At 35.5% G+C, this 21,096-nt stretch overlaps 3 protein-coding genes and 1 long non-coding RNA gene across 5 annotated transcripts; all 4 read left to right on the forward strand.

Moving 5' to 3' along the window:
* Positions 1-2,905: 2,905 nt before the first annotated feature.
* LOC139891737 (uncharacterized) lies at positions 2,906-3,453 on the forward strand. Its single transcript, XR_011773817.1, has 3 exons — positions 2,906-3,029; positions 3,164-3,248; positions 3,388-3,453. It is a non-coding gene; the product is annotated as an uncharacterized lncRNA (long non-coding RNA).
* A 143-nt stretch (positions 3,454-3,596) lies between these two features.
* Positions 3,597-5,999, forward strand: LOC139890871 (serine/threonine-protein kinase PEPKR2-like). The gene is made up of 3 exons (XM_071873799.1): positions 3,597-4,311; positions 4,777-5,073; positions 5,548-5,999. Exons 1-3 carry the CDS (start codon positions 3,597-3,599, stop codon positions 5,892-5,894), a joined length of 1,359 nt encoding a protein of 452 aa, XP_071729900.1. The 3' UTR covers positions 5,895-5,999.
* An 8,386-nt stretch (positions 6,000-14,385) lies between these two features.
* On the forward strand, positions 14,386-17,443 carry LOC139890872 (serine/threonine-protein kinase PEPKR2-like). 2 transcript variants are annotated; one of them, XM_071873800.1, is made up of 5 exons: positions 14,386-14,525; positions 14,664-14,748; positions 14,890-15,805; positions 16,241-16,537; positions 16,867-17,443. In XM_071873800.1, the coding sequence occupies exons 3-5, from the start codon at positions 15,091-15,093 to the stop codon at positions 17,211-17,213; spliced, it is 1,359 nt and encodes a 452-aa protein (XP_071729901.1). In that variant the 5' UTR covers positions 14,386-14,525; positions 14,664-14,748; positions 14,890-15,090; the 3' UTR covers positions 17,214-17,443. The 2 variants fall into 2 exon arrangements, with proteins under 2 accessions (XP_071729901.1, XP_071729902.1); XM_071873801.1 differs by having other exon boundaries at positions 16,241-16,514; positions 16,867-17,132.
* A 1,414-nt stretch (positions 17,444-18,857) lies between these two features.
* LOC139887871 (uncharacterized) lies at positions 18,858-19,487 on the forward strand. Its single transcript, XM_071870920.1, has one exon. The coding sequence runs from the start codon at positions 18,858-18,860 to the stop codon at positions 19,485-19,487; it is 630 nt and encodes a 209-aa protein (XP_071727021.1).
* Positions 19,488-21,096: the final 1,609 nt, after the last annotated feature.

Consider the following 21,096-nt stretch of genomic DNA (forward strand, 5'->3'; position numbering starts at 1 on the left):
GTGTGTTTTATTTGACTTTTTCTCTTAAGCATAAGTTTAAAGAATTGTAATTCTAAAACAAAAGCGAAGCTGGCGGCGTGGCGTTGGTAATGTTTGCTAAACTGTACGTAGCGGGATCGAATCCCATGGCAACTATTTTTATATTTTCAAACTCAATTTATTTTTGGGGGATGATTCTCACACACACTTTTTTGATCCTCACACACCAATTGAGTATTATTAGAAGAGTAAAAGGTTAAAATAGGTGTGTGAAGATCAAAAAAATGTGTGTGAGAATCATCCTCTTTTATTTTTATTTCAACTTAATAAATACTCTAATAAAAAAAAAAGGTGATTGGTTGAGCGTTCTTGGTGTTCTTTTCTAAATTAAAGGTTGTGGGTTCAAAACTCGACAACCAATTGTGATCATGGGGTGTTTATTATCTTAATGATCGTGTTTCAAAATCATGCGGCCTTTTAAAAAAAAATTATTTTGATTTGTTTAAATCCTAAATGAATAATGTTGTATTTAAAAACCAAAAAATCAATGGATGGATGGATGGTTAGGTGCCTTACATCGGTACCAGATGGTTGTGGGTTCGAGCCATTAGAGCCTTTTTTTTTTCTTTACAAAAATCAGCGAGTTCTTACATGGTCAACCGCACTTCGACCACAGCGGAGCGCGGTTGACCAAAAAACTTGTTAGATTCAATAGAATATGTTATTTTTTAAAAATTTTATATTTCATCTTTATCAATTAGTTAGCTAGTCTACTATTTAAGTTTAGGTAGTTTCAGAACGTTTTAGTTGGTTATTTTTATTTTGAGTTAATAAAGTTTAAACCGAGAAGGTTTTTTGTTATCTTGAACCGATAAGGTTCTTCAGGTAAACCGTGAAGGTTTAGCGATTATCTTGTCTTTGTTGTTAGCCACGATCCTCACCCAATAGTGTTTTACCACACGCGATGCCCGTATGAATTCGCCGTGGGAGTTTTCTCATGAGGGACAGTAGGACTGTAAATCTGTAATGTTCGTACCAAGGAAATAATCGGGTGGGTGAATTCTGACATCGCATATCTAAATGTCGTTTTGAAAAACTTGAAGTTGTAAGCTAATAATTATCAATGATATTTCAAGTTAATCTAGAATTATATATTATAAGAGTTTGGTAAATTATTTGGAGCTTATAAGCGTATAAATAATATATAGAGGTAAATTTATGTAGTTTATCATTTCATAAGCTTATACGGAGTAATTTTCTTTTATAACTTTGTCGTTATAAAAAGAATAAGCTTAAATTTTATAAACTATGTTAACCTAACACACCCATAGATATAATTTAATTGAAATTTCAATTGTGCCAAGCTTACAATAAATACAAGTAATTGTGTTGCCTAAGACTCATCGCTCCATATTTGATCAAAGAGGTAGTAGATATTTCCATCAAACTTTCTGATAAATCCGTTACATACATGCATTAATAAATTCTTATACTCCGTATAAGTCATTAATGTATGTCTATGATGAAATTATTAAAAAATATAACGTCTTTATCAAAGTAGATAAACGTCTTCATTAAAGTGTGTGGCGGTTGCTCTGACGGAGTCTCACAATTTTTCGGCGCCTAAAATGATTAAAAGTAAACTTATAGATTTGAAACTATCGAGAAATGAAAGCCGGAGTTACAAAGAATTTTTTGAAGTCTTGACAAAGTATTTCAAACCGCGTCCGAATAAAAACATTGAGGGTGAGATTATGGCGAACTCTTAGCTGTTAGTTTAGTTTAGTTTAGTTTAGTGTTTGATTTAGTTGGTTATTTGCTTGTGTTGCTTTGTTTATTTTTACGGTGAGCTCGGTCGTAGATTTCAGTTAGGTTTTAGTATTCTAGTTTCGAGTTTTCCGTTATCCTAATGTATTTTTGTTCGGTTCATTCATCCTTTGATAAAGGGAATTGATATTTCCAACATGGAAATTACTTGTTCCACCTAAAATTCCTATAGTACCATTAATGAAAGGCTTACACAAAATTTTTAAAACTTTTTGTTCTAATTTATTAAGGGATATATTGGGCAAAAGACTTGAAATCATGGTGGAAGAATTAGGGATGGCAATGGGCGAGAAAAAACCCGTGACCCGTGGGTACCCGATCCGCGATGGGCGGGTAAAATCATTAAATCTTACCCGCGGGCACGGGTACGGGTAAAAATTTATACCCGTCGACGGGTCGCGGGCGGGTCGGGGGTATGTACTACCCGTCGCGGGTAAAACCCGACCCGTGAATACATGAGACTTTTCTTAATTTACCCACGAATAAATACTTACAATTATTAAATTTAAAAGCTATTTTACTAGTATTTAAATAATTATTAAAAATATAATATTATATACATGTAAAAAACTTAATTTTCACGTCATTATACATATAGTTTCTACATATGATTTTATAATTAATAAAATTATTTGTATTTTCTAATAAAAAATTGTATATTATTATTACCCGCGGGTTACCCGCGGGTCACGGGTACCCGCGGGTCACGGGCATGGGCAAAATGTTTTTACCCGTGAGCGGGTAACGGGTTTCAACGTGCAAAAAAGAAACCCGATGGACGGGTCGCGGGTATATAGAACCCGTGCCCGTTACCCGCGGGTGCCATCCCTAGGAAGAATTAATATTGGTGTTGGAATTATCATCTCCCTTTGATAAATTAAACTTTTGTTTTACATCATTCGTTTTTCAGAATACAAATAAAAATTAAAAAAATATGGTGAATTTATTTTTAACCATTTGATTAAAAAACATAACTGTAGATTAGCGTGGAGTAAAAAAAAAAAAAAAAGAGTGAAGAGTTGAGTGCAGGGCAGATAGCGTGAATCAAGACATCAAATAAAATTTCATACTCCGTACTAAGAAAATAAGTCAATGTTTGGGTGGTGGGTAGCAGGCAGTGCGACTAAAGACTAAGAAATATCACGTGCATCACCATCCTCATCTCCATATTCCCTTTTCTTTCACTTTCCCCATCTTTAATTCACCTCTACCCTCCCATGAAGGTAATCCATACCATCAATATCTATCTTTACTTTCATATTTATCTTTAATCTTTATACAAAAAAGTTACTTTTTTCTTGATTTTTTACCGATCTTGTTCATGGGTAACCCTTGATTTTCTTCTGATTATATGCAGATCAAAACTTTTTGTGAAACTGAACATACTTCTGTTGAAATGGGTTTGAAGAAGAAGAAGACCAAAAGGCTTTTCCTTTTCGAAGGTTTTTCTTCCCAACTTTATATAATTCTATTACTGTACATTTTATAAATGAATATATTTTTTTCATTGATACCCTTTTGCTAAAAAAGTACTTTTCATTCACTTATATTTGTTTCTTTGTATGTTTACTGTTATTGCAGAATGTAGCCATATGTACGGAATCCCGTTGCGTTGATATTGTTTTAGCTTTTGATTGTTGGTATTTAACTATTTATTAAGAATTAGGGACTTTTTAGAGAATGCAGTGTTGAAAAAAATAGCTAACTAGCATATTTGTAGTACTAATATAGTTAATATAGGGAGATTGTATGAAAGATTTAACTTTTGTTGAGTTATTAGTTTGGGACTAATGGATTGTTTTGGGAGAAAGAGAAAGGGGGTCGAAAATGTAGCGTCGAATCTGGTGTGGTCTCATGTTTCGTTAGTAGACCGGTCTAGGAGAACAAAGAAATCGAAAGAAGTAGTAAAAAGCGATAGAAATCGTAAAGATTTCATAAATGGAATTGTGACTGCTCCGCCTTTTGTAAATGTGTGTTTCGACGACGCTCGTGGTAGGGGTCTTAAGAGGAAAATTGGGTGTCTTGATTCAGCTACTAAAATGGGTAGGAAGAAGAAAATCGAGCAAGATTTTGAATCGGGTCAAACCATTGGTCAAGGGAAATTTGGGTCAGTGGTTAAGTGTAGGAGTAAGGTTAGTGGAGAAGAATTCGCTTGCAAGATTTTACCAAAAGGGGACGAGATCGTGCATAAAGAAGTTGAGATTATGCAACATCTTTCGGGTCATCCTGGTGTTGTTACGTTAAAAGCGGTTTATGAAGATGTTGAATGTTTTCATTTGGTTATGGAGCTTTGTTCTGGTGGGCGGCTGCTTGATCAGATGAGGAACGATGGTTTGTTTTCGGAACAAAAAGCTGCTAATTTGATAAAGGAATTAATGTTGGTTCTTAAATATTGTCATGAAATGGGCGTGATTCATCGTGATGTAAAGCCTGAAAATATCCTTCTTTCAGCTTCTGGTTTGATTAAGCTTGCAGATTTTGGTTTGGCTGCTAGAATCACAAATGGTAATGATTTCTGTATTTGACCCTTATTTATTTGTCTGTTTCTATGCAACTGCACGTAGGTGGTCAATTGGGCGGGGCATACAGGTTGAACAATGCTTCCAAATGGGTTCCGGTAACATGTACTCTCTTATTCGGGTCAAATGTGTCGGGTTTTGCTGATCAAAAACTGTATTCAGATTTTTTTTCATTCTTAACCTTTTTGCATCACGATTGGTTTTTAATATTTTTCCGATAAAATTAATTTGATAAAAAAGTTGAGGTTTTACACGTTGAACATACATGTTGCACAAGTGCTACTTCTGACCCGTGTGATCAATATGGCCTGTTTCCTAACCTATTTGGTATTTTAATTTACACACTACTTAATATATGTTTTAGAATTAAAGTCTGGGTCAAAATTGCCACCACTGTTAATGTACAGAATCATGAACATTTATAAGTATTCATTTTGACTTTTCACCGCAGGTCAAAGTCTATATGGTGTGGTTGGAAGTCCTGCATATGTCGCCCCTGAAGTTCTGAACGGAGGTTATTCGGAAAAAGTCGATGTATGGAGTGCTGGTGTGGTTCTTCATGCACTTTTGGTCGGTTTCCTCCCGTTCGGTGGCGATTCTGTAAATACTGTATTTGAGGCTGTCAAAAATGTGTCCATTAATTTCCAAGATGAATTATGGAACTCAATTTCGCAACCCGCTCGAGATCTTATAGCCCATATGCTATCAAAAAACGTATCTCAGAGGTATTCTGCTGAGGAAGTACTACGTAAGCTGTGGATACTCTTCTTTAATATTCATAATTTGGTTCCATTTAAAGAGTGTTTGGATTTGGATTAACGACTTACGAATCTGATTATTCTTACTACAAAGTCGCATAATCACTCCAAGGTTGCAAAAATTGCTACTCTACGAATACTCGGTCGGGACTTTTTAGGGAGTGCTCGGCAATTCGGGGAGTACTCGGATATTGACCAACTTTGACTTTGACTTTGACTGACCGAGCTTTGACCGATTTTTCTAGTAATCCTGAGTTTTGGCTGAGTTTTGACCAAATTTTGACCCATTTTCCTAGTAATTCCGAGTTTTGACTGAGTTTTACCAAGTATTACCCAAGTTGCAATAACCGAGTACTCGGTAATTCTGAGTTTTGCAGGGACTTCCAAACACCCGATTATTGTTTTGTTCATGAATACTTTTTCTTATGCCTATCAACTTGATTATGTTCTTTCTTGTTTATTAGGGCATCCCTGGATCTTATTTTACACGAACCCAACGCTAGATTCTCTAACTTTTGGTTACAGAATGCAAAATCCTACTACCTTAACTTCTCGTCAGCTGACAGACATGATAGAAGTAGAGTCCGAGAATAACGTTTCCATCTCTTTCAGTGAGAACTCTACTCCAATGTTCCCACACGATATATCTAAAGACGAAGAATGTTATATGGTTGATATACTTGCTTTTGCGATTTCACATGTAAGAATCTCGGGGCCAAAACAAAGCAGAATATGCAGTCCTACAACCAATCCTGTGCAACAGGCGCATTCATCTAACATTACAATAAAGAGTCTATGTACAGCATTTTGATGGTATTTATTCTAATTTCCTTGTACCTTGTGTTCTGTATTTTGTAAAAGCTTATGACTCAATTGTATGTTGTATATATGTATGTATCCTAACTTCACTCATCTGATTCTCTAATATAGTATTTGATTTTGATTAGGAGTTTTAATTCTTTATCATCACCTGGAAAGTGTACTCCAAATATTCCCTCAAAATGTGTATTGTATTTGTATGCATGTACTATTGTTCAAATCAATGTCTCCACTCTCCAAAAACATCAAGGGGCTTGCATAAATTTTAATGCTTATTTAAAATCTATTTACAAAAAATAAAAAGGAACAAAAGAAATAGTTACTTGCTTGGTCCCTCATGTTTGCAAAAGATTGTACACTTCATTTATGTTTTTTTTTAAAACTCGGTTGGTCATTCAACTATGCATTTGTTTCGTGGTTGATCCCTGGCTAGATCTAATAGCTGCTAGTGTCAGTCCGTTAAGTGGTACTGGTACCACATGAGTCACATGTGAGGGTATTTTTGTCAAATCCATTTTACCTCGTCTATTAAACTCACCTTGTCAGAAATTGTCAGGAACTAGTTTATTAAAACTTTAATATCAAGTTTATTCAGTTATCTGTGTACATATGCAATGGTATTTAACTGGAAGGATATACAACATACAAAGGAGGTCATGGGTTCAAGCTGATCCCATGTCCCTTTTACTACGAATTACTTATTTCTTACACATGTTGATCGTGTGACCAGTCGGTTGAGAACCGTCATAGGACCGTTTGTACCCGTTTTTATATTTTGTACATTCAAGTCAAAGAAAGAAACTACATTCAAGTCAAAGAAAGAAACTAATTTTCTAGGTAATTTGAACATGTAAGACCTTGTGCGTTTATCACTTTGCCCATTTACTTTAATAATCAAAAAATGCAAGTTTAAGGCGTTAGATGCGCTTGACCCTTGGATTAGACCAATGAAAAAAGTTGTTCAACAACCCCCCAAATTGTCTTTTATACAAAAAAATACTGAAAGACACATTGACATTGACATTATCTAAAAAAAAAAAAAGGCCAAGGGACCTCCCCCACACCCATACAAACCATTTCTAAATTCGGAGTAGAAAAAGCCAGGAACGAAGCTATAGAATGGGAAAAAAAAGCTGAAAACAGTGTGCTAGCAGATTCAGAACGCGAGGCTTGGCTAAATGCAAGAAAACTTTGGCTACAGAAGGATCGTGTCAAAGCCCAAATGCTTCAACAAAAGGCGAGAACAAAATGGGCGGCCGAAGGCGATGACAACACTAGTTTCTTCCACTCTACCATTAGAAGACGATTCAATAAATCGAAAATTCGAGGACTTTATGTCGATGGTATTTGGAGGGAACATCCGGAGACCATAAAAGATGAAGTCTACAAATTCTACAAGTCTCTGTTCGCAAATACCAACTCCGGTCAGATACATGCTGATAGATTTCGAGACTTAGGCTTTAACACACTCAGTTCTGAAGATGTAACAGGTCTAGAACTTCCATTCTCAGAAGCGGAAATTTGGTCCGCCATTAAAGATTGTGGCGATTCAAAGGCCCCGGGACCGGATGGGTTCGGTATTAGTTTTTTCAAAAAATTTTGGTTGCTTGTTAAAGATGATCTTAAGAACGTCATCGACTGGTTTTGGGAAACTAAAACGATTTCTAAAGGATGCAACGCCTCTTTCCTATCTTTAATCCCCAAGAAAAAATGTCCGATGGGTTTAGGCGACTATAGGCCCATCAGCTTAATTGGTAGTGTGTATAAGATTATCGCGAAGATTCTTTCTATCAGACTGAAGAAGGTAATTCCGAAACTCGTAGGCTATGAGCAAAGCGCCTTCTCTAAAGGAAGATACATCCTGGATAGTATTTTAGTTGCAAACGAGGTTTTCGACGATCTAAAAGCGAGAAAAACTAAAAGCCTTGTTTTTAAAGCGGATTTTGAGAAAGCGTTCGATAGTCTCAACTGGGACTACCTATTGTCGATCATGAGGTTAATGGGGTTTGGAAATAGATGGATTGATTGGATTAGCTCGTGTCTAAATTCGGCCTCAATCTCGGTTTTAGTAAATGGTTCACCCACAAAAGAATTTATGATGAAAAGAGGAGTAAGACAAGGGGACCCTCTGTCCCCGTATCTTTTTATCTTGGCGGCCGAGGGAATTAACGCTCTAATGAAACGGGCCATCGAAAAAGGCTTATATAAGGGTGTAGAGATTGGAACAGAAAAGGTTACGGTATCACTCCTCCAATATGCCGACGACACCATTATCTTCGGGGATTGGAGTAGGCGGAATATCCGAAATCTTATGAAAATTCTTAAATGTTTCGAGAAAATATCGGGCCTCAAAGTTAATCTAGCGAAAAGCTGTCTATATGGTATTGGTGTCACAATGGAAACAATTGAGGAATATGCTCTGATCTTAGGATGCAAGGGCGGAAAATTTCCCATGATGTACCTCGGGCTTCCTATTGGCCAAAGAATGAACAAAATAAAAGATTGGGAGCCTTATATTGAGAAAGTTCGAGGTAGACTGTCGGAATGGAGATCAAAAACGATGTCATTTGGGGGTCGTCTCACTCTAATAAAATCGGTAATTAGTAGCCTTCCATTGTATGCTTTCTCCCTATTCCGTGCTCCGTCGGGTGTCATCAACTTGCTAGAAGGTATGCGTCGTAAATTCTTTTGGGGCGGGACGGGTGAAAGTAATAAACTTTCGTGGGTTAGCTGGGATACCATTCTTTCATCTTACGATAAGGGAGGGCTAAATATTGGGTCTCTTAATGCTAAAAACTTGGGTTTATTGGGAAAGTGGTGGTGGCGTTTTCATATAGAAAGCAACTCATTTTGGGTTAAAATTGTCAAAAGTATATATGGGCGGGAAGGAGGGTTGGGTCTATGTCGTGATAATCCCACTTCAGGCAAGGGGTCAGTTTGGAGCACAATTAGTCAGATTGATAAAGACCTTGCAAAGTTCGATATCAACTTCAGAAACTCATTTGTTAAAAGCGTCAGTAATGGTACAAACACGCTATTCTGGAAGGACTTGTGGCTTGGTGACTCGTTGTTGTGTGAGAAATTTAACAGGTTATACAGGTTGGATACGAATCAAAATGCATTAGTCTCGGAACGTATAACATCGGACGATTCATCGTGGAACTTAGTAGGACAATGGTGTAGAGATCCTTTGGGCAGAACGGCGGACGAACTTGCACAAATTCAGGAGATGATTTCTGAATTCTCCCCCGCAAACCTTCAAGAAGACGCATGGACATGGAAGTTACATCCTAATGGCAAGTACACCTCTTTTGCACTCACAGGCTTAATAAACGACTTGCTATTCCAGAATGGTCCATTACCATCAGGTACAATGCGCAACAAATTACTACCTTCTAAAGTCGGCTTATTTATATGGCGAACAATGTTAAAGAGACTCCCGGTCCGCGTAGAGTTAGACAAGCGAGGAATCGATCTAGACTCGATTTGCTGTCCGATTTGTAATAACGAGGTGGAAACGGTGGAACATATGATACTCAAGTGCCCGAAGATAAAAGATCTATGGTGTCGAGTTTTTAAATGGGCAAATTTGGGCACTATGTTTTATTCAGATATCGGTGATATGTTCCTGGGAAAGCTTCACTCGTCAAACTCAACAGCGTTTCCGAAGATTTGGCAAGCCATAGAATGGGTGGCGGGCTACTCAATATGGCGAAACCGTAACGAGAAAACTTTCAAGAACAAAGATTGGAGTGTCCCAATGTTGTTAAACGAGATTCAGGTGAAGAGTTTCATGTGGGTCGCTTCGCGCTTTAAAAACAAAAATATCGAGTGGACTCAATGGCTATTAAACCCGTGCAGCTATGACGACCATGGCTGACCACAGCTCTCGGAGTGCCTTCGTGATTATCTTTGTTCTTCATGTAAAGTTTTGTAACTTTCTGACTTGGTCCCCTGATCTTGTTTGTTTTTGTTTCCTGTATGATTTTTAGCATGCTCTCCATGCAAAATGCCCTGTAATGTTTGTAATTTCCTGATCTTAGTAATAAAATTTTCTGCCTTTCAAAAAAAAAAACAAACCATTTCTATATCTCCTCCTTCACGTGACACCCTCCCTAAATAAATCTCATTTCACTTTTGCTTCCACACCATTTTTGTCACATAAATAATACACCCCTCCATAAACTATCATTTTAATTACATGACTCTTTCACTCCCCCTTCACATTTTGTTCACAACCATGAAAGAAAACAACTTTTTAAGCCTCATTATGCATACATACATATAAAGCTTTTATACTCACCCAAAAAATCTTGAAAAGATAAAAAAAATGAAAATCACATGATGGGTAATGGGTCTTTGTTGCAATACACAAATTGCACGTTTATTTCTCATGGGTGGAAACCACACCGCTTCTAGAGACTAGATTCTGCACTCGCTAAACAAAATTTGATCTTTCTTGATTTTATCACTTGTTTTTCATCTGGGTATCGTCAAGTTTTAATTTTTAGTCTAGATTATGAATTTGGCTCGTGGGTATCGTGCGAATTGCTATAAGAAGATGAAACAGATTAAGGGGTGTCATCAAGATTCTGTCTTGGTGATCAAGCTACCAGATTATAGAATCTTGGGTCTCATCTCAAAGTCATTGTTTTTGGGCCTAATCATTCTTGCATTGCCTTCAATTGGGTCATTTGTTAAAGATGTTTCTGTAGAACAATCAGTTAGCACTGACAATTTTCTGCCAATGGTGTTTGAAGATTTAGTGGTTGAAGGTGTTTTAAAAGATGGACAGAAGGGTCTTGTTTTGAGCTCGGGAGTTGGAGACTTGTTTAATAATTTGTGGTTTATAGAGTATAAGGGAATTGACGTTGTTATGGATATGGATTTGGATCGACAATTGGTGATACCAAATGAGGTGTTTGATTTCGTATTTGCTTCGAGTTTAGAGAATGTGAAGTTTATCAATAGAGTTGTGAAGGTTGATGGCATTGTGGTTATGCCATTAGGGAACTATTGTGATCGGACTAATGAGTTTCTGAAACGTTCGAATTATAAGATTGTGTATATTCATCAATTTGATTCAGTTATGGTTATGGCAATGAGGAAAATAGATGCGGAAGGTGAAGAAGGTGCGTTTGATGGATGAGATGAAGGTGTTATAAATGTTTGGATTCTATTTAGATTGAGTTGATCATCTTGTAAGTAGTTTGTGGCTAGTGTGTGTGAAAATTGGATCTTTGGTTGGTGTATGGGGCTTTTGGATGGGTCAACCTTATTTGTTTGCATATATTGTAATGTATCTTTTAAATGTTAATTTGCTTGCATACGTTGAATTGCATTTATGTAATGTTTTTATGTTTTTGCATAGATCAAACTGCATTAATGTTTATTTTATGTAGTTAATGTCCATATCATATGTATGCTACTGATTTTATGAATACTCTGTTTGGTGGTTCACATTTAGATCCGGGTCCCAAACCAGAAAGTGAAAAAGGTATTTTGTGTTCGGCGTAACTCATAAGTAATAATACGTTGCCTTTCCAGACATGAAACGCAAGTGAGAAAGGCATAGGATAATTTAGAAGCAGACTCGTTGGGAACATGGTTTAGTAGATGAATCGGTGTGAGACTCAACGAAATAGTAGAAAAAAGCCCTGACTGCTTTGGAGTTTGGATTGACAGTAACATATGATTGAAGTGACACCAGCGGGTTGGCCCGACAATCCCAAAATCTTGTTGAGTTGGGCCAAACCCTTTTGAGGTGCAATGTACACGGAAGAGTATGTATCCATAGCTTCATCAATATAGTAATTAACCTAATTGTAGTTATTGATTGTCAATATAGTAATATCCTTGCAAGATGGTAAAAAAACATAAAGTCTTTTCTTAACATAAGTTACAAATACGTATGCTTATTAAGAAACATATTGGGTCAACACCAAGAGGTAGCTTGTTGGTTGAGGCTTGAGAATCTATAGCGAAGACCCAAGTTTAATTCCAATAGTCTATAACTTTAAGGCCTTGCCTTTCATTAATAAGAAAAAAGAAAGAAATAGAAAAAAAGGGAACATATTGGGTCAAGTGGACGCTGTTACTCATTCGACTTTTGAGCGTCATCAAACGAGTTCATTAGTTAAACAACAATGTCATTACGAGCTAGGAGGGAGTATCCCGCCAAGGAACGACGAGAACAAGGTTAACGCACGTCCTGGTTGGTAACTTGGAACCGTATGGCCTGCACCCCTAACTGTTATCAGAAGCAGTCCTTTGTATGCCTCCAAATACCCTCCAACCTGTTAACAACATTTCATGTCACATTCATAAAAAAACAAAAAAACATAGTATTGTGTAAATACCCATGCAACTTATGCTTTATTGTTTTAAACCATATTATGCTAGCTTAATTATATGATATACTTTTCCTTTAGTCATACTATTTTAGACAGATTTTTTTTTAATAAGTTAAGCATTACTATATTAAATGAAAATGACTGGACACCAAAACAATATTGTCAAAGACTACAAAATTCACTAAAAATCAAATACAAGTTTGTAGGACATGCAGAGTTTCAGATACCAGCTAAGATTCAGGTAACATATTTTGAACAATGTAGTACTACTAATTAGCAAATTTATTATTAATTTTGCTAAAAACAATATCAATGTATATTCATAAGAAACTAAATAGTACTGTTGTTGGTCGACAGGAACTTGAACTTCTTTGGGAGATGATACTTCCAAATTGATATTTGATAGATCCACACCAATTTGATGTTAACTTCCCAAAATAACCTCAAATAATTTTAAACATAAAATTTGTGTAGGTTATCATTTAAGGACATGTTAGTACATTGAAGTGGATTTATCAAATTTGTGTTTGGAAATATCACTACCCAAGAAGGAATAAGAAAAAGAAGGGGGTAATAAGGCTGCTAAAGAAGTTGGGTAGTGATATTTCCAAACACAACCTGTTCATCCATATTGGGTTCCCACTTTCATCAACCATTCCTACATTAATAAAATATCATCACAAATTAGCCAACACAAATCAAGTGATATGAAATCAAGTCAAGTTATAGCGTAAATCGTATCCCATGTTGACGAACACTTATAACATAAATGATTAATTTAAAACCTAAACAGTTTTAACAGTGAACACTTTAAAAATAAAGGAAAAAATAAGAACACTTATAACAGTTAACAATTACAACGTAACAAATGTTAATTAAAACCGAAATCACATAACAAAAATTAATTTAAAGCCTACATTAATTTTAACCCGAACTAACAGTCGTTTTTCTTTTTAATTTAAACCCTAATCACATAACAAAAAACATCTTAAAATCACTTATGACAGTGAACTCTTATATCAATTTACTGATTCATTGATCGAATATATGCATGTTTAAACCCTAATTAACATTATTCACATATATTTCGTATATGTTTGTAATTTCTTTTAAGTGAAAACAGATGAACAAACAGGCAATGAAAGAAATTTTACGAAATTAATACCGTAGATATAACAGGTACGATGGTGACAACAACGATTTAAGGTGAAGCGCAAATTTCTCTTCCAAATCCCAAATCGTTAGGACGAATTACGAAGTAAGCGAATGAAACCGTGACAACAGCGGGCGAAATTTGTACCGCCATGTCCAGCAACTCGTGACGGATTTAGTTTTCGCGTTAGCAAGGTGTCAGACGGCCGGAGTAGGACACGATTGTCGTTGCAAAGTGTTGGGGGTGTTTCTTTTTTGAAGAAGGGGTGTCTAGATGTTCGTATGTGATCTGTAGGGTTTTAGAAGGTGTTAGAAGGTTCCTGAATGGAGATGATAAATCCAACGTGATTTTTACTTCTTTCAACATCATTTTATTCCTTTTTCCTAAAAAATCCTTCAATAAAGTACAACAAAAAGTTTTAAAATTTTTATACTCCCTCCGTCTCGGATTAATTGTCCAATATTCTTTTTTTGAACGTCCTAGATTAATTGTCCACTTCTAAATATAGAAAGTAAATTTGATAAAGTTTACAATATTGTCCCTAATGAATTAATTAAATTACAAAGCTGAGAGGGATTTTTAATTAATTAGTTGAGGGTAAAACAGTAAAGTAAGAAAAAAGTACAGAAAAAATATAATGTGATAATGACATTTCTTAAACTGTGTGTTTTTTATCTAGGGACAATTAATCTGGGACGGAGGGAGTATTAATTTATCATTAAGGGTATTTTAGACCATTTAAGTGGAAGAAGTAAAAATCGTGTTGTATTTATCATCTCCCTTGTTGAATGGGTAAAAATCTGGCGGGTCGGGTTAAAATGGGGTCGGGCAAGGCGGGGTTTCGGGTGTAAATGGGGGTTACTATTAACGATTGGCCTTAGCGAATCAAATGTTGACATCATTCCCCACGATTAATATGTATATATAAATTCATAATTCATACTCCGTACTAAGAAAATAAGTCGATGTTTGGGTGGTGGGTAGCAGGCAGTGCGACTATTGTTTATATTGTTTGTTGTAAAGACTGAGAAATATCACGTGCATCACCATCCTCATCTCCATATTCCCTTTTCTTTCACTTTCCCCATCTTTAATTCACCTCTACCCTCCCATGAAGGTAATCCATACCATCAATATCTATCTTTACATTCATATTTATCTTTAATCTTTATATAATAATAAAGTTACTTTTTTTCTTGATTTTTTACCGATCTTGTTCATGGGTAACCCTTGATTTTCTTCTGATTATATGCAGATCAAAACTTTTTGTGAAACTGAACATACGTCTGTTGAAATGGGTTTGAAGAAGAAGAAGACCAAAAGGCTTTTCCTTTTCGAAGGTTTTTCTTCCCAACTTTATATAATTCTATTACTGTACATTTTATAAATGAATATTTTTTTTTCTTTGATACCCTTTTGCTAAAAAAGTAGTTTTTTTATTCACTTATATTTGTTTCTTTGTGTGTTTACTGTTATTGCAGAATGTAGCCATATGTACGGAATCCCTTTGCGTTGATATTGTTTTAGCTTTTGATTGTTGGTATTTATTAAGAATTAGGGACTTTTTAGAGAATGCAGTGTTGAAAAAAATAGCTAACTAGCATATTTGTAGTACTAATATAGTTACTAAAGGGAGATTGTATGAAAGATTTAACTTTTGTTGAGTTATTAGTTTGGGACTAATGGATTGTTTTGGGAGAAAGAGAAAGGGGGTCCAAAATGTAGCGTCGAATGTGGTGTGGTCTCATGTTTCGTTAGTAGACCGGTCTAGGAGAACAAAGAAATCGAAAGAAGTAGTAAAAAGCGATAGAAATCGTAAAGATTTCATAAATGGAATTGTGACTGCTCCGCCTTTTGTAAATGTGTGTTTTGACGACGCTCGTGGTAGGGGTCTTAAGAGGAAAATTGGGTGTCTTGATTCAGCTACTAAAATGGGTAGGAAGAAGAAAATCGAGCAAGATTTTGAATCGGGTCAAACCATTGGTCAAGGGAAATTTGGGTCCGTGGTTAAGTGTAGGAGTAAGGTTAGTGGAGAAGAATTCGCTTGCAAGATTTTACCAAAAGGGGACGAGATCGTGCATAAGGAAGTTGAGATTATGCAACATCTTTCAGGTCATCCTGGTGTTGTGACGTTAAAGGCGGTTTATGAAGATGTTGAATGTTTTCATTTGGTTATGGAGCTTTGTTCTGGTGGGCGGCTGCTTGATCAAATGAGGAACGATGGTTTGTTTTCGGAACAAAAAGCTGCTATTTTGATTAAGGAGTTGATGTTGGTTCTTAAATATTGTCATGAAATGGGCGTGATTCATCGTGATGTAAAGCCTGAAAATATCCTTCTTTCAGCGTCTGGTTTGATCAAGCTCGCAGATTTTGGTTTGGCTGCTAGAATCACGAATGGTAATGATTTCTGTAATTGGCCCTTTTTTATGTGTCTGTTTCTATGCAAGTGCACGTAGGTGCTCAATTGGGTGGGGCATGCAGGTTGAACAATGCTCCCAAATGGGTTCCGGTAACATGTACTTTCATATTCGGGTCAAATGTGTAGGGTTTTGCTGATCGAAAACTCTATTCAGATTATTTTTCATTCTTAACCTTTTTTGCATGACGATTTGGTTTTTAATATTTTTTCAAAAAAATTAATTTGATAAAAAAGTTAAGGTTTTGCATGTTGCACAAGTGCTACTTCCGACCCGTGTGATCAATATGACCTGTTTCCTAACCTATTTGGTTTAATATATGGTTATGAATTAATGTATGGGTCAAAATTGCCACCACTGTGAATGTACCAAATCATGAACATGTATAAGTATTCATTTTGACTTTTCACGATAGGTCAAAGTCTATATGGTGTGGTTGGAAGTCCTGCATATGTTGCCCCTGAAGTTCTGAACGGAGGTTATTCGGAAAAAGTCGATATATGGAGTGCCGGTGTGGTCCTCCATGCGCTTTTGGTCGGTTTCCTCCCGTTCGGTGGCGATTCTGTAAATACTGTATTTGAGGCTGTCAAGAATTTGTCCATTAATTTCGAAGGTGAATTGTGGAACTCAATTTCGCAACCTGCTCGAGATCTTATAGCCCATATGCTATCAAAAAACGTATCTCAAAGGTATTCGGCTGAGGAAGTACTACGTACGTAAGCTGTGGATACTCTCTTTTAATATTCATAATAATTTGGTTCCATTTAAAGGGTGTTTGTCATGTTACAAAACTGATTATATGATTATTTCAACTACAAAGTCACATAGTTACTCTAAAAAGAGCAATGATCTTTACATCACTAAATTTTATATATACACCACTGTAACTGCTTTAGAAGGTTGTACAACATTATAATGCATGTTTATTGGTGTACGGGTCATCAGCCCTGTAAAAAGTGACTTCCAAACACCCGATTAATGTTTTGTTCATAGATACTTTTTCTTTTTTCTATCAACTTGATGTTCTTTCTTGTTTATTAGGGCATCCTTGGATCTTATTTTACACGAACCCAACGCTAGATTCTCTAACTTTTGGTTACAGAATGCAAAATCCTACTACCTTAACTTCTCGTCAGCTGACAGACATGATAGAAGTAGAGTCCGAGAATAACGTTTCCATCTCTTTCAGTGAGAACTCTACTCCAATGTTCCCACACGATATATCTAAAGACGAAGAATGTTATATGGTTGATATACTTGCTTTTGCGATTTCACATGTAAGAATCTCGGGGCCAAAACGAAGCAGGATATGCAGTCCTACAAACAATCCTGTGCAACAGGCGCATTCATCTAACATTACAATAAAGAGTCTATGTACAGCTTTTTGATGGTATTTATTCTAATTTCCTTATACCTTGTGTTCTGTATTTGGGCAATGATATATCCAACAAGGATTTTAATAAATCCACTCGTACTGTGCATTGACAGATTGTACTGTACAAACAAACAATGCATAAGTTCAGTGGATTTATCAAAATCCTTGTTGGATATATTATCACCCATTTTGTAAAAGCTTATGACTCAATTGTATGGTGTATGTATGTATGTATCCTAACTTCACTCATCTGATTCTCTAATATAGTACGAAGTATTTGATTTTGATTAGGAGTTTTAATTCTTTATAATCACTTGGAAAGTGTACTCCAAATATTACCTCAAAATGTGTATTGTATTTGTATGCATGTACTATTGTTCAAATCAATGTCTCCACTCTCCAAAAACATCAAGGAAGGGGCTTGCATAAATTTTAATGCTTATTTAAAATCTATTTACAAAAAAGGAACAAAAGAAATAGTTACTTGCTTGGTCCCTCATGTTTGCAAAAGATTGTACACCTCATTTATGTTTTTTTTTAAACTCGGTTGGTCATTCAACTATGCATTTGTTTCGTGGTTGATCCCTAGGCCTAACAGCTGCTAATGTCAGTCCGTTAAGTGGTACCACATGATTCACATGTGAGGGTTTTTTTGTCAAATCCATTTTACCTTGTCTGTTAAACTCACCTTGTCAGAAATTATCGGGAACTAGTTTATTCAAACTTTAATATCAAGTTTATTCAGTTATCTGTGTACATATGCAATGGTATTTAACTAACAAAGGAGGTCATGTTCAAGCCGATCCCATGTCCCTTTTACTACAAATTACTTATTTCTTACGCATGTTGATCGTATGACCAGTCGGTTGGGGACCGTCATAGGACCGTTTGTACCCGTTTTACTTCGTAATTCAAGTCAAAGAAACTAATTTTCTAGGTAATTTGAACATGTGAATCCTTGTACATCACTTTAACCATCTACTTTAATAATCAAAAAATGCAAGTTTAAGGCGTTAGATGCGCTTGATCCTTGGATTGGACCAACGAAAAAAGTTGTTCAACAACCCCCCAAATTGTCTTGTATACAAAAAAAAAAAAAAAAAAAAAAAAAAAAAAAAATACTCAAAGACACATTGATTTGATATTATCTACAAAAAAAAAAAAAAAGAAAAAAAAAAGGCAAGGGACCTCCCCCACACCCATATTTCACCAAAATAATACAAACCCATTTCCATATCTCCTCCTTCACGTGACACCCTCCCTAAATAAATCTCATTTCACTTATGCTTTCACACCATTTTTGACACAAATAATACACCCCTCCATAAACTATCATTTTAATCATATGACTCTTTCACTCCCCCTTCACATTTTGTTCACAGCCATGAAAGAAAACAACTTTTTAAGCCTCATTATGCATACATACATATAAAACTTTTATACTCACCCAAATCTTGAAAAGATATAAGAGACACATGGAAATCACATGGTGGGTAATGGGTCTTTGTTGCAATACACAAATTGCACGTTTCTTTCTAATGGGTGGAAACCACACCGCTTCTAGATTCTGCACTCGGTAAACAAAATTTGATCTTTCTTGATTTTATCACTTGTTTTTCATCTGGGTATCGTCAAGTTTTAATTTTTATTCTAGATTATGAATTTGGCTCGTGGGTATCGTGCAAATTGTTATAAGAAGATGAAACAGATTAAGGGGTGTCACCAAGATTCTGTCTTGGTGATCAAGCTACCAGATTCTAGAATCTTGGGCCTCATCTCAAAGTCATTGTTTTTGGGCCTAATCATTCTAGCATTGCCTTCAATTGGGTCATTTGTTAGAGATGTTTCTGTAGAACAATCAGTTAGCACTGACAATTTTCTGCCAATGGTGTTTGAAGATTTAGTGGTTGAAGGTGTTTTAAAAGATGGACAAAAGGGTCTTGTTTTGAGCTCAGGAGTAGGAGACTTGTTTAATAATTTGTGGTTTTTACAATATAAGGGAATTGATGTTGTTATGGATATGGATTTGGATCGACAATTGGTGATACCAAATGAGGTGTTTGATTTCGTATTTGCTTCGAGTTTAGAGAATGTGAAGTTTATCAATAGAGTTGTGAAGGTTGATGGCATTGTGGTTATGCCATTAGGGAACTATTGTGATCGGACTAATGAGTTTCTGAAACGTTCGAATTATAAGAGTGTGTATATTCATCAATTTGATTCAGTTATGGTTATGGCAATGAGGAAAATAGATGCTGAAGGGGAAGAAGGTGTGTTTGATGGATGAGATGAAGGTGTTATAAATGTTTGGATTCTATCTAGATTGAGTTGATCATCTAGTAAGTAGTTTGTGGCTAGTGTGTGGAAAATTGGATCTTTGGTTGGCGTATGGGCCTTTTGGATGGGTCAACCTTATTTGTTTGCATATATTGTAATGTATCTTTTAAATGATAATTTGCTTGCATACGTTGAATTGCATTTATGTAATGTTTTTATGTTTTTGCATAGATCAAACTGCATTAATGTTTATTTTATGTAGTTAATGTCCATATCATATGTATGCTACTGATTTTATGAATACTCTGTTTGGTGGTTCAGACTCGTTGGGAACATGGTTTAGTAGATACTAGTGTTAACGGATGGTTTCAACCCTTGAGGGTTCTTTCTTTTATTGTCACTTATTGCTTGTCTCTTGATTTACCTTCTCATGTACTATATATATATATATATATATATATATATATATATATATATATATATATATATATATATATATATATATATATATATATATATATATATATATATATATATATCTTGTATTATTTCTTGGGGGATCAAATGGAAAGCATGAATGTCAACATGGTATCACAGCTGTATGATCCTGGTTGAACTGTCCACCCTATGCCGGGCCACCGTATGGTAATCTGTATTTTTTTTAGGGCAAATGGCCCGAAAGGGTAACCTATGTTGTCAAATTTGACAATCAAGGTAACCCCCAATTTCAGTAAGCCCAAAAAGGACTCAATTTTAATTTTTGCTCGCAAAAAGGACTGCGTGTTCAAAATTTTTAAAATTGAGGTAATATCAGACGAAATTATTTTTTAAAAATCGCCAATTACTTCAAATTGAGACTTGGAACAGATTCCTAATGCTCCGAATTTCATTTTTTGTGAAGCAATTAGATCCAAAACATCACGAAAAAGGTTGAATCGACTTTTTCATCTCGACTTGTTCAAACGACTTGTTAATCTCGATTCATTGCTTTTCGTGATGTTTTTGATCTAGTTGCTTCACAAAAAATGAAATTCGGAGCATTAGGAATCCGTTCCAAGTCTCAATTTTGTAGTGACCCAAACTTTTCCATGTTTATATATATTAAATGAAATTGTTATTTACATGTTTAAGTGTTTCCAACATGTTAAGCAATCAAACTTGTTAAGACTTGATTAATTGAAATAGGTTTCATATAGACAATTGACCACCGAAGTTGACCGGTGATTCACGAACGTTAAAACTTGTAAAAACTATATGATGACATATATATGATTATATATATAGTTAACATGATATTATGATAAGTAAGTATCTCATTAGGTATTTTAACAATGAGTTATACACATAAAATTGAGTTTATTGAATTAAGAAACTCGAAACGATATATATAACGATTATCGTTATAACAATGTCTTACTAAATACATATATATATATATATATATATATATATATATATATAATGAAATACGAACAACCGCGCTGGTTGTAATAGATCGACTTTCATGCTAGTTCTTGCTCCAGCATGAAAGTTCCATTTCAGGGAAGGACGACGTACTATGATACTTTCTGTTTCAACTTCCCTCGTGAGCAGGTAGAAGAGCTCGAGCAGCAGATTTG

The sequence above is a fragment of the Rutidosis leptorrhynchoides genome, chromosome 2 (genome assembly GCF_046630445.1).
Source record: "Rutidosis leptorrhynchoides isolate AG116_Rl617_1_P2 chromosome 2, CSIRO_AGI_Rlap_v1, whole genome shotgun sequence".
Lineage (NCBI taxonomy): Eukaryota > Viridiplantae > Streptophyta > Magnoliopsida > Asterales > Asteraceae > Rutidosis > Rutidosis leptorrhynchoides.